Source organism: Gavialis gangeticus, unplaced genomic scaffold, assembly GCF_001723915.1.
Source record: "Gavialis gangeticus isolate Ggan-Ray unplaced genomic scaffold, GavGan_comp1, whole genome shotgun sequence".
Classification (NCBI taxonomy): domain Eukaryota; kingdom Metazoa; phylum Chordata; order Crocodylia; family Gavialidae; genus Gavialis; species Gavialis gangeticus.
The window spans coordinates 6,315,792-6,329,649 of NW_017728980.1; the positions used below are offsets into that span (position 1 = coordinate 6,315,792).

The following is a 13,858-nucleotide window of genomic DNA, read 5'->3' on the forward strand; positions in this document are numbered from 1 at the left end:
CGGCCGCCTCGCGGGGGCGCGGGGAGCCGGGCCTGCGTCCCTCGGCTCCGGGCGCTGCTGCCCGGCGGGGGCCTCTGCCCACGCCCGCTCCCCAAGTCGCTGGCACAAGGCCGCTCGCCCCGCGGGGTGAGGCAGTGCTGCCGACGGGCATTGCGTCCGCAGAAGAGCCCAGCAGCCGGGCTGATAGCCCCCAAGCCCGGGCTGGACGGGGCTGATAGTCAGCACCGCTAAGCTGGATCTGGGCCAAGCTTGTTCCTCCCCCCATGGTGCCCGTTGTGTTGATGGCTCCTTGGCTTGCGTAAGGCTTGAGACCAGTGGCTCATTGCTGATGGGCCCCTAAACCATCACCAGGTGGGAATTGGACATGGACAGCAGCCCTGAAACTTCTTTGAATCCCGAGCCTCCCTCCCACTTGGCTGGCTGTGGGCTGCAGACTGCCTCTGGCTGTGCTGCCCAGCAGCAATGTCGCAGGGAAGGGATTGCATGCATCGGGGGCCACCCTTGGCTTTTAAGGTGCACAGAACGCTTTGCCCAGCTCCAGTAAAGCAGCCTGCGCTTTGCCGTCGTTGCTGACCGCTGATACAGATGATGGATCTCTCTCCATTGCACGGCAGCGATGAATGCGGTTGACAGTCCCCAGGCCAACTTGCCTCCTGTTACTGCCTGCCTGAGTGGCGCCAGAAGGAAGCAGCCAGGTTGTGCTCTTGGCTCCCCACCTGCCGTAGTTTGGGACTGCACAGGGCATACATCCCGGTAGGGTGCAGCCCAGTGAGCCAAACTGCGTTGCAATCAAGGGGAGTCTTGTCACTGGGATGGGCTGTAGCTCAGACTGACAGGGCACTCATGGACTTGCAGTGGTTTGCTGGCGCGTGGCTGGCTGGATTAGTAAAATCACTAATGCAAGTTGGCAGGCTAGAGGAGGCCAAAGTCTTCTGCCTGTGCATCGCACCACAGGCAGAAGTCCCATAACGCTTTAACAGTGACATAGACACTTCTAACATTTTTCCAACCCACTTCCCTGCCAGGATTATACCCTGGAAGGGACCAGCATCCGCCTTTTGGAAGTGGTGAGGGGCGTATTGGAAACTTGTTCCCTTGTTAAGCGTTCTAGGAGGGAAAAGACGTGGCTCAAAGCAAGACGTAACAGTCAATGTAAGTGGTGCTGCCCAGGCCTGTGATAACTGGTGGCCTCTTGTGTAATGTTATAGGGACTGCCCAATGCATGATCACTTCAGCTGTGGAAACTCGAATCCATTTTTCTCACCAGCCATTCCAGACTCGGCTTGTGTCCTCTAGCCAGCCATAAATCCCATTCAATGGGAACAGAGACAGTTTGATCCAAAGCCCACTGGAGTCCATGGTAATCTTTCCATTGGACCAGTCTGTTTTAGGATTGTTGCAAATAAGTATGTTGATGCTGCCACTTCAGGAGTCAGGTTCATCCCTGATGTAAACCATTACCAATGTCACTGGAGTTGCGCCAGGGATGAATTTGGCTCTGACAGTTTAAGCCCCGTGCTGTCTTAAAGCTCAAATGATGGCTGGCTACATTCATCATGCATTGCTAAACCATCCGTTCCTGAAATCCCAGTGGAAGCTCAGTGCGAGGACATGTGATCAGCACAGACATCTGCCTTGAACTCCTTCATCTCCAGTCTCCTGATACCCTGAAGTTCATCTCCCTGCCAGAAGGAGGTTATGTAACCATGTAGCTTTTATTTCATCTACAGTCCAATTGATAGACAGCTTCCAGTTGTAGTCAACAAGCTGCTGATGAACGGGGTTGTCCTTTCTCAGTCTGGCATCAGGAGCTCCCAGAGTCTTGCTCCCCATGATGTAAATTGAACTGGATTATGGATGTCCTTGGCAAGCTCTTTCCATGCATCTAACCAGCTGGGGTTTGCCGGCAAGAGCAGATGAGACGTCTTCACCGGTGTTGTGTGAGGGGTGCTTGGACTATGCAGCATGTCACCTCTGCCTCCTGGGACAGGTGTTGAACACGGAGTGGTTCTAATATGTTGGCTACAGTTCTCACCATCTTTGGCCTGATGCTCTGCAAGTTTTGTCCAGATTATCGTCTGCCCAGGACAATTGTGGAAGTCCTTGATCTTTGAAAATGAGTATTGTTGTCTCTGTTCAGTAAGCCAGGTGTCAGGAGAGTATGTGGAGTTCCATAACTTGTGGATTCAGGTGTGGAGAGCTTAGATGTTATGGTTGCTTCCAGTGCTTAGATGTGCAGTCCTTAATGGAAAACTCAAGTGGCTTTGAAGAAGGCTGACCCCGTTCGGTTCTGAGTGCTTGTGGAGAGGGGACATGGCGTCCTTTGGAGCTTGAAACAACACAACAGTGACCCTGCAGCATGGCTCAAGAAAACAAGCCGGGAAGACGCAGAGTGGGCATCTTGAGAATCTGTTGGGGAGGTGGCCAAGCTTGGCGTAAGTGGGGCAATGGCACAGTGGCTGTCCGATCCTGTTGGGCTGGTGAGGGAAGGTTGGAGTGTCATATGGGAGCCTGCAGGAGATGGGACCACAGTCCTAGTGCTGGGCTTGTACAGCTCAAGCCTTTGCTACTCAGAAGCAGATGGTGGCATTGTTACGTTCCTCGCTGCAAGCAGTGCTCTGAGTTTGCCAGGATCAGCCATGACAGCTGGCGTTGTAGGCTGTTCTCCAACACCTGCATGAGGAAGGGGGTGGGGGGCATGGAGGATTTGTAAGGGGAGGAGAAGCAATTCCCTTTCACAGAGGATGACGACCCTCCAGTATAGAGCCTTCGACTTCACAAAGGAGCAAGTGGGTGGTGGGGGGTTTCCTATGCTGATCACTTGCTCCAGAGCTGCAGGATTCAAACAGGAGCATGTCTGCAGCGCAGGGCACCACCTGGGGGCACTGTGCAGATCGGTGGCCTCCTTTGCAACCTTCAGAGATGTTTGAGAAGGGGCCATGGGCAACTTCCTGGTTTTGGGAGCAGCTGCTCCTGCTTTGTGTTTGCCTTGCAAAACTTAGAAGGGCCAGAAGATGTTTTAGATGTGGGAGGAGGCCTGGGCTGTCTGTCTTGGCTTTGCCATTGACCAAGTTACTGTGGACCATTTGCTTCTCTGTGTGCTTCATTTTCCTCGTCTCTAAAATATTAAAACGCTGAGGGGGTTGTAAAGGTGACATCCCAAGTTCCTTGGAGGACAGAAGCTGCAGTTGTTCCAAGTACTATTTCCTAGTAAAGGGCCAGCATGTAGAGTCCATGCAGGGGGCACTGGAGCAACACACAGGGCCACCAGGTCATGCTCAGAATATCCACAGTGAAATAAAACAAGGACCTGTGGAGCCCTGCATGTCCACAGACTGTCTAAGGGTTCCATGAAAGATGACTATAATCAACCGAAAGTATCTGAATACCCACACTTACAGTTCAAAGGAGTCTGCACCTCTGTCTAAATTTTTTTAGGTGTCTGCAAATGGAAAAAAGACTAAAAACCACTGCTGTGGAGCAAAGCTTCACTGGGAACATTATGGAAATCCCACTGGAGGTGGCAGCTCTAAACTAGGCTGTTTCCACCTTCTCCCCTTTCCCATCCTCACCAGATCTCGAGGGATTTTAAACGAGTGACACTTTCACTGGCAGTCTGTTTTCCTGGCATCCAGTTTACTGGGGAAGCTGGCTCTGTAATTCAGCCTCCGATGCCTTCATCCCCTCTAATGAGTTCTGATAGGGTTGTGTTATTGCGCCCAGTGCAGGAATCTCTGGGTAAAATTCTCTGGCCTGTGTTATACAGGGGGGTGAAACTGGATGATCAAAATGGTCCTATTTAGCCGTAAAGTCCAGGAATGTCTGGGAAACTCATGTGTCGGTCAAAAAGGGCAGGTCTTCAGAGAGAAGAAGAATTTCTTTGCTACATCCATTGATCCAGCTTCAGGGTTATCCTGCTCCCTCCTTCAAACATCTGCACCATCTGTCCATGGCACTGATCGGTTCCCAGTACTTTTAGCCACAATCCAGGAACAGTCTGTCCTTATGCTGCTAGCACAGAACCTTCCTCAGCTTCACGGCACGCTTCCCCATGTGTGTGCATTAGGGCTGATCCTCACAGGACTTGTACTTAAGTGATTTCTGGCGCAGAGTTGGTGTGACATGTCACCAGCCCAGCATTCTCTGGTTGTGCACCAGTGGCACAATCCTGCACATGCTCTGCCCAGATGTTGGTGGCACAGGGATCAGCCTAGTGGAGAGGGAGGCCCTTTGCATTTCATTCTCTCTCTCCCATCGTCCACCTCTTTCCTCTACTCCCCAACTCTGTTCTGTCTCATCTCTGATTTCCACCCCCCTTTGTTTCTCTCTGTAGTTCCACAGTCCCCTCCCTTGCTCTGTACTGAGAGGATGCCATTCCACTGTTAATCCAGGAGTCCAGATGCTTTCATTCCCCTCGCGTCCCATCTCTTGGCCTTTCTTGCACCACTGACTCATCTCTGCGGGGTCTCTTGCTTTGTGTTCCTTTGCTGACCTTCTGAGCCAGGCTTTGGAGCTGGCTGGATGGCCAGCATTGCTGGGTGAGGGCTTCTCTGGTATGAAGATGCTCTTGTTAGTGGCATGGAGCTGCAGCTTGGCATTTTGAGAGGGATGGTCACCAGGATGCTGCCATTGAGACTTGAACCCAGGTCCTGGTGGGGGGGGAAGGGAGGGCCCACTAAGAGCTGCTTGTTAATGTATCCCTGCAGTGAGCAGTCAAGGTTCACAGCCGTAAGTGGGTCAGTGTGTCAGTGCAGGTGTTGGGCACCGAGCCAAATGTTCTCTCAGCCAGCAAGGAAACAGACTCTTAAAAGAGCAATGAGCAAAGAGAAGCATATGACCAGGCTCTTCACTGCGTGTCCTAGCTGTACCAACTCTTCCTGTCTAACTGTGGCCTTTGCCCTCAGTAGCTTTGTTGGAAAATGCTGAGTCTCACCTGCACTGCCATGCTGCTTCCCAAGAGGGAGCAGGACTTCTGAGCTAGGAACCCACACTAAGCTGAAGGTGTGGAAGCCTCAGACCCCTTTAGCCTGTACAAGACCACTGTACAATGCTGGCTGCTTCATAGCAGGGGCCCATCTGCAGCACCAGGGCCCACCTGCACTTATAATGCTCTGTTTCTGCAGGCAGCCTCTCTGTGGTTTGCAAAGCACGTTGGGGGAAAGGAAAATCTGTTATTGCCCCCATCAGATAGTCAGGGAGACTGTGTTGATAAGTGAATTGAAAAGCATTGAACAGCAGAGCCACATCTCCAGGCTCCTGCCCAGTGCTTCAATCTTAATGGGGTCATCTCTTTCCCCAAGATGCTTCTCTGGCCTCTGTTACCATAGAACGAGTCACCTCCAGCCTTCAGTGCATCTCTCTCTTCACAGCACTTCTGTGAGGCAGGGGAAGGGCAGGGCAGTGATTTCTGTTGCCTGTGGATGGATAGAGAGGCTAAGTGACTTGGCTAAAGCCACACAGTCAATCTCTGGTGGAGCAGGGAACTGAACTGTGGGCCCCTAGGACATGACTATGGGTGTCTTCCTCCCAGCAGGAACTGTGCCTCAGCCCTGGCATTTGAGGAACCCAGTTTGGTTCTCACTTACTCCAGCCTGATGCCAGGCTACTTCCACTTCTCTCTCTGGGAGGCTCTCCTGATGTACACCGAGGCGAGTGAGTGTGGAAGTAAGTGGAGTAGTTTCTGTGTTCACTTGGGCAAGATCAAAAGAAAACCCAGGAATGGAAAACTAAAGTCGTCAAACTAGAGCGAGAGAAAGATCAGATGCCTTTGGATTTCTCCTCTGCAAAGCCTGAAAAACCTCTTGGCAATTGTTACTTGAATCCTCATGGGTCTCACTTCTAGCTCTGACACTGATGCTAGCAGGACATGTCCCATATCTGGATCCCAGGGGAAAGTGCGGATAACGTATACCCAAGGATGTGAAGTCTAACTGATTGTAAGGTGAAAGGTCTCTGAGCATTCACTGCTGTGGAGAGGTTGAGCACTGCCATTCATACTTGTAGCTGTGTGTTTAGGATGGCCATTTGGCAGGAAGGTGAGTCATGCTGCTGATCTTTCCTAGCTAGGGGGGCAAAGGCCACTCCCAGGAGGCTAGTGGAGCTTGGGAGGAGTATGTGCCCGACTCCCTTTTGACGCTAACAGTCAAGCCTTAAGGTGTCCTGACATGGAGATGCTGACCATATGCATGGTAGTGAGAACGACGGCCGTGATTCCAGATGGCGGCGAGCCTTAATGCCAGTGAACCTACGCGCTGCCAACTCCTCACCGCACTCCACCCGGGGAGACTGACAGAGTGGTTAAGCCGGTTCCCCTGAATTCATCAATTTGAAGATGAGGCGAGGCACCGTGGTGATGGATTGCTGTGCTCCCTTTCAGTCGGAAAGATTCTCCTGCAAATGTATGAGCTACAGCCCTTAGCTGCTAAAGGAAAGAAAGGTCCAGGATCCTTCTGCAGGGGAAGCTGTAAAGATGCCAGCATGCTCCTCATTCTGTTGAGACTTTAAGCTTCAAACATCAGAGAAACACCTTACCCAGCTCTGCCAGTTCTATTTAAGGATCAGGATCTTTAGCTTCCCACTCAGTTCTGCCAATGCCCTCAGTACTGATCTGCAGCCTCCCCTCTTATTCCTGCCCTGGGCTCCCAATGCAGCTCTGCCAATTTACCTCTGAGGACTGAATTTGGGGCCTCTTCTCACTTCCTGTTGTGTCGAATCATGTAACAGTTTTGTGATGCTGATAAACTCTCACTTGGGACAAAGATGACTCCATCAAAGTCATTTCATTTGCAGTTGAATCCAGAATTGTGCCTCTGCATGTCCATCTGAGAGAGGCCACTAAAAACCCAGCGCCAAGCATGCTGTGGGTTTTCAGCCATATGGTAGTCATTGCTGCTCACAGGAGACTTCTTCTTTTTTTTTTTCTCTTGGCTCCTGACTCCATTTATTTTAGTCTCTTTGAAACCTTTCAAATCATTCACTCCATTAGACAGTGCCAAATTATCTGCTCCATTGACTAGCTTTCCCTGAGAGGGGAGGAATGTGCTGGTTGTACAGATGCTCTTTTCCTAAAGAACCATCTCCTCCTTTGTCTGGACAGAGATGTGAAAGATCTCAAGGGGCTTTATGGATTAACCAGTGCCCTCTGGACCTAGGCGGATAAGTATCATCCCTATTGAAAAGAAGGGGAGAATTAAGCAGAGAGAGTTTGTGACTTTCATTTGAGGTTGACGAGTACCAAGGAGTCCCAGTTCCAAGCCTCTTGTTCTAATCCGAAGGTGACCCTCCATCCCATGAAGGTCACGGACCTTGGCAAGATGTCCTTGATGGGCCATCTGGTTGGGTGTCATCCAAGCTGTTCTCTGTTCTTTCTCACCCTATCCCACGGCTTCTGTTTAGATCTGGATGACGCATTCCCTAGTGCCTTCTAAATGCAACCTGTGTTGTTCTGGCCCTTGATTCTTTTCTGTGCAAGTGCTAACTCTTTCCCCATGGATAGAATGATGTTTACAAAGTATCTCATGAGTTTCACACATCTTCTTCTATCAAAGCCAGCAGGGCCATGGCCAGAACCTTCTGAAATTAGTCATTAATTACTGCTGGATGAACCTCAGTTCATTTTGGATGATCTGCAATGGTTTGGATACTTATAGGAACGTCTCAGTTTAGAGACCAGGGTGGACATTTTAGCAGATGAGCTTTTCTTGTAAGATATTTAGCATCTTAGACTCTATCTCTGGGTAGAGATACGGCATGAATCTTTCACTTGTAGTGTAATAGGACCTTCTGGATGCTAAATATTGTAGCTCATTTTTGTCCATTTTGCAAGCTGCAGTGATACCCTGCCCCTGCTCAGTCTGGGAGTGCATTTTTTTTTTTTCTCCTTTGATTCCAGGAACTCCTTGCCTGATCAGAGAAGATGATTAAAAGAGTGAAAAACCAATACTTAGATCTTCACAAACAAATGAAAAATGTTTGTGTAAAGTCCAGGGGGAAGGAGGGAATACCATTCATCTTCCTAGACCTTCCCATGTGGGTGAACTTCAGAGGTGAGGGCTGCTCAGTAAGGAGCTAGCTGTGCACTGCCTTGAAACCTGAGAAGCTATTAAATGTGGCCCAATGTCAGACTCATTGGGTGAGCCCTGCCCTGGGGATATATCTCCACTTTTAGGTTACTCAAATGGTCCTCTTAAGTCCTCTAGTCTGGGGAGAGAGACAAGCATGGAAGAAAAGGAGGTGGGATAGCAAGGAGCGAGGGCTGTCTTTTCAGACAGGTAGCAGTGATCTGCTTTCTATGGTAACTTCTGTCTGACGTTATTTGTGTTAACATAAATACACCTGCCTCACAACAGTGTGTGTGCACCTTGCCACTGGTTAGGCAAGGCACATGCACACAGAGAGGGAGAGTTCCTGCCTCAGAAAACATTACATTTTTAAGCAGACAAGGGGAATGTCATAATCTATATCTACATATAGCCAGTAAGACTGTGTCCAAATGAGCATGGCTGTGCAGTATGTGGTGCCGCAGACACATCTGCAATGCCACATGCCACACATTCAGCTGTTCTCTGAGCTGCAAGGGCGCAGCACAAGAGGTGTGGCTCTTGGGGTCAAAAAACCCATGGGGGGAGGGGGGAAGAGGGGCGCACATGGGGGCAGCACATGCAAATCAGAAATGGAGACTGGCTGGCCACAGCCACACTCCAGCTGCTGGCTAGGCTCTGAGCAGCAGGATTACCACTGCTACAGCCCCATGAGGCCCCCAGGCAAGGCTGCTGGGGCCAGCCCAATGCTGGCCCAGCCTCCCCTACCCCACCCAGAGTACCCTGCTGCATATAAGAGGGTGTGTAGCACAGGTGTTTCTGGGTGACCACTAGCAGCGGCCCAAGGTGTCCTGCTGCTAGTTGTCCCCAGGGAACCAAATGTTCACCCTTGTGTGGATGTGGCCCAAGGGCCCAATCCAGCTCCCCCTGACTTTGGTAAAACTTCCACAGGCTTTAATTATGCAGGATCAGACCTTAATGACATCATGCCACACTCTCCAGTACAGGCATATGTCTTTATTGTAATGTCTCAGATGGGGAAACTGAGGCACTCTTTTAAGAAGCCTCAAGTTGGGCACCAGAAATTACCAGCTGCTTTATGGCAGTTGCCCCATGCTCTCTCAGGCACTGGGAGGTGAAAGACTAAACTATTCAAACTCAGTTACCAGAATTTACGTTTGGAGATGGAGATAATGCACCCAGCTTTCAGCAGAGGCATTGAGCACCTGCTGCTCCTACTGTCTTCAGTAGGGGTTTTGGATGCTAAGTACTTCCGAATTAGCAGCTATGCTCCTTATACACCCAGCCCATCTCTAGCATTTAGTTTGTGGAGCAGGGATTCACTGTTTGCTCAGGTTGCTTGGAGCTGCTAGAAGATGATCACCAATATTATTTAGGGAACCTAAATTTGAAGATCTCCGATTGATCTTCTTCAGTGGGAGAAGAACCCAGGCGTCCTGACTCTCCGACCACTGCTTGGAATCCTGTTCTTGTTCCACTGGGTAAATTTTCTCTCCCTTGCAACTGAGCATCCTCTGTGGCCTGTGCTGTGTGGGAGACTACAACATCCCTGCACATGTCTTGGTTCAAAGGTAGTCCAGGCCTGGGAGGGTTTGCCCTGAAACTGTTATTAATTCTGCTGAGGGAGTAAAATCTGTATGCCAGCCTCTCTTGACCAGCAGCACCATCTCAGTCCTAGCTCCTTACAGCTGCCCTCTTAAGACAGGTGTGGCAAAAGTACTGCCTGGGCTTCTTGCTCCAGCAGCTGACACAGTGGTCCTCCTCAGTGGGGTCTGTTTGCTCACTTAGGACAAGAGGTAAAGGAAGAGTCAGAAACATGAGACTTAAAACTACAAGCCTGGGAAAGCTGGAGTGAGTTACAACCAGAAGCAATTAGTTACCTTCAGGACTTCCAGCTGGGAGATAAAACTTCCCTCTCCGATGTGAACTGCAAGTCTTCAGACTGTCATGCACACATCATTTCAGAGGCTAGAGATTTCCCTGGCTGCTGAGAGAGCCAAGGACATTTTGGCAGCGCCTCATCAGGGTGGGAAAGGCATCCTCTGTGGCAGGCTTTTCTGGGCTTGAAAGGAAAGCCACCTTGTTTCACTCCTCAGCGCTGCGGATGAGTGCTTGCCCAATTCTGCAGTCATTTCCCGAGTTCTATCTTGGGTGCGTCTCCCATCTCTGTCTCACAGAAGAGTGATAATCAGGGATTCAACTCCGGTCTCTGGACTACCAGGCTATTGCCTTTACCACTAAACCTGTACCTGAGCCAGCAGAAACCAGTTACAGCTTTCATCTCCAGTGCAGTGCCCCCTCCCACTCCCACAGCACTCTCTTGGGAAGGTCTTACTCTGGTGTAGCCCAGAGAAACAGCGCAGTCTGCTGCGTAGCACATAGGTCTGGGGCCAGGATACCTACCTTCTGTTTCCAATGCCATCATTTCCTCAGGGGCTACTAACACCAACTTTTGTAAAGCACTTTGAACAAGCAGCAGTGCAAAGCATTATGACTGCAGTTCAACCCACTGCTTAACGAGGCAGTGCTTCCCGGCAGTCTTCCTACAGTGCCGCCTTCTCCTTCAGAGCATGAATCACTTCATTCACAGGCTGCTGTGTGTTATCTGTGCCTGGGGAGCTCAGATAAACCACAATGGTTTGCAGTGGCTGAGAGCTGCAAAGACCTTGTTGAGAGTAGGTGAAGTTAAGCAAATGTTAATAGAAATTAGAGCCTGGTTTATATCTGCAAGTGAGGGAGGTTGGTTTTGTGGTTCAAATGCTAAGTTCAAGTGCTTGGCTCTGGGACAGACTGTCTGGGTGACCCTGGACAAGTGACTTTATGCCTCTGGTCAAGATTATTAGGGTCACTGAACCTCTCAGCTGGCAGGTAGCTTATAAAACATACCTGAAAGGGGCCTGGTTTTCAGAGGCAGTGGCTGATGCTCTTTGAAAAGCAGTGCATTTTTAAAAAGCATGAAGTTGGGCACCAGAAGTTACCAGCTTCTTCCTGGCAGTCTCCCCATTCTCTCGCTCAGATGTTGTCTCTTGACTGTTTAGATGAGGTTCTTATACAGGAATCATGTCTGCTTCTGTGCAGCCCCTAGCACAATGGGGTATAGAATATTTGGAAGATATTTTGCCTATTTGGTTACAGTAAGCCCACAGCACTAGAGAATATCCTGATAGGGGTTCTGTTTTCAGAACCTGGAAATAGTAATTGGATGCTATAACATGAGGTTTCTTATGACTTTCTAGGTGCATTGGAAATAAATATATTAAGAAGAGGCCTGCCAGCAGTTGCTCAGTGTTTTTGGTCCAATCCAGACAGTCAGGGGCAACTAGGAAGCCAGAAAAAGGGGAATGCAATAATTTTAAGCCATTTGAAGGTCAAAATCAGTGTCAGCGATTTGGTGAAGGTTAGATCAGTTCAAACTTTTTTGTCTCGTCCCAGTGCTGGTACCGGCTTGAATCCAAAGCATGCTGAAATGATAGGAGCCTTTCAGTTGACTTCAGCTGACTTTGGATCTGACCCATAAACCTCTCAAAGCCAGCCAGAAGTGAAAACTGACCAGTTTCTTGAGCCTCATTCCAGTGCAGCAAATCTTTCCATTGACTTCAGTGAGCATTAAATCAGGCTTACTGTCTTTCTGAACTGAAAGGAGCTGGATTGAATCCTTTGGTGCTCAGGCTGTGCTCCTCCTGGCTGGACAGGGGAAGCAGGAGTGACTGTCACTGAAAATGCAGGAAGATGCTATATATAAGGTGCCCTCGGTGCCAGGGTTAATTCCAAACGTGCCATTTCAGTACATAGCACAGTCCAAGGTTGTGTGTATTTTAGGTCTGGCTCCTGCTGGAGAGGCTTCCTGGATCCCGCATTGTATAAACAGAGATGTGAAATTCCCTCCTGGTTCTTCCTTTTTGGGGATTCTTTCATGCAAAAACAAATTCTTTCTTGCCTGTGTGTGGCAAGGCATCCGAGTTGTTTCTTGAGGGCTCAGTCCTTCCTCTGGGGGATGGTTCAGGACCTGCAGATTCAGTGCTCAAGCTGCACCACTAATACATAGTTTTGTCCTCTGTCCATGTCCCCTGCAGGATTTGTGCGGTGCCACCACCTGTGACACACTGGGCATGGCTGATGTTGGCACTATGTGCGACCCCAAGCGCAGCTGCTCTGTTATTGAGGACGACGGGCTCCCTTCTGCCTTCACCACGGCACATGAACTGGGTAAGGGGCTGGGGGGAAGCAGGAGGCTGGGAATGCCAGTCCCTGTTTGTGCTCCTCCAGGGCATCTTATTCATGCACTGTGCAGCTGAGGTCCCTCTACCCCCCACGTGCTCTGCCATTCAGCTGTGGTTGGATCTTGATCTCAAAGTGTTTTTTGCACGGAGGGATAACTTGAGCATGTCAGTACTCCTCATGCCTCAGTGTCATGTAGAACATCTGTGGCCAAGCCAGGAATTGAACCCAGGAGTCCTTACCCCCTGCCTGGGGCCCTATCCACTGCACTGGACTGGTCCTCTCCTGATGCCAGAGCTGCCTGTACCTTTTGTGAAGCCACGTGGTTCACTGACACTCTTCCTTGTGCTGTGTGCTATGGGGCATGACTCCACCATGGCGGTAGGGAGCTCTGTGATGTGACCCAAGAAATAAGCCCCAAGCTTGAGTATCAGGTGAGGGGAATGCTCCTGAATGTGCTAGAAACCAGGGTTAGAGTATGTGGTCTCCTTGGGGTGTCCTCACTTCCTCAATTGGAGGGTGAATGTATGGGGCACAGGAGGAGGTGGGTAAGGCTTGATCCATCGGTGGTATATGGAGCCTTGGACCACAGCGGTGTGGAGGACCAGGGTTGTGCTCATGTGATCTGCATAGGTATCTAGTATCTTGGGCAACCATTCATTCCCTGTGCCTGCTTGCCAACACCTGCCAGACCATTCTCAGGTTTAATAGTGAGAGCCTCTGTCAGGTTTAATAGTGAGACCATTCTCAGGTTTAGTGAGACCATTCTCAGGTTTAATAGTTGTAGAGCCCAGGACTGTGTCTGCCACCTGGGGAGGAAAAAAACATGCCTCCCAAATCTGCTAATGTTTATTGCTCCATCATTAGGAGAGCAGGGAAAGGGAGGGAAGCCTGCAATGTTTAAAATAACCCTGAATTCCAACCCCAGGAAGTTTAGACAATAGCCAAGCTTCCAGAACAGCTTTCTGGGGAAACTCCACCTCGGGGTGAGACAGCAAGACTCACCAGCTTTCTTCCCGGCACTCCTGGGAGGTTGGAGGCAAACCACTGGAAAAAAGCTGCTGGGAAGTGAGAGTGGCTGGTGTGGGCGGCTGAGCCATCCCAGCTATATTGTGTCCTTGATGCCGCTTTGGTTTATTTTCCAGGATTGAGGAGACCTGAAATAACACGCTGGGATCCGTTAGGCACACCCTTAGATCCGGAGTCACGTACTCCCTCAGGGGCTTAGCTGTGAAATCTGCTTTTCTGTTGCAATTTCCTTGCTTTCTCTTTCTCCGGTTCAATTTTGATTTTTCTCATTCCTTCAAAATAAGCCAACGTCCATACACGAAGCAGATGGTGTGAGTTTTGGCTAGAAAAGTGCTGGCTTGGGGACCTCACTGGCAGGATTACTTACATGTATTATGACTTGTCTGTCTTATGGGCAATCTGATTGAAACACAAGGAGTGGAGCTGGCAAAGCTGTCCAAAGTGGGGGCGGGGGGAGGCCTGTTTTGCCGGCATTTTAGAGCTGTAGGCCCACAGACAATAAATGTTTCTTCTGGGTTGCAGAGAATGGCCAAGAGCTGGGGTGCAGAGTA

General features: G+C 50.1%; 1 protein-coding gene across 1 annotated transcript in view; it reads left to right on the top strand.

Moving 5' to 3' along the window:
* ADAMTS15 (ADAM metallopeptidase with thrombospondin type 1 motif 15) overlaps positions 1 to 13,858 on the top strand; it is a 31,753-nt gene that overhangs the window by 444 nt on the left and 17,451 nt on the right. The window contains exon 2 of the mRNA XM_019509460.1: positions 12,134 to 12,266. Coding sequence (XP_019365005.1) covers positions 12,134 to 12,266 — 133 coding nt within the window. The remainder of the gene's footprint in view (positions 1 to 12,133; positions 12,267 to 13,858) is intronic.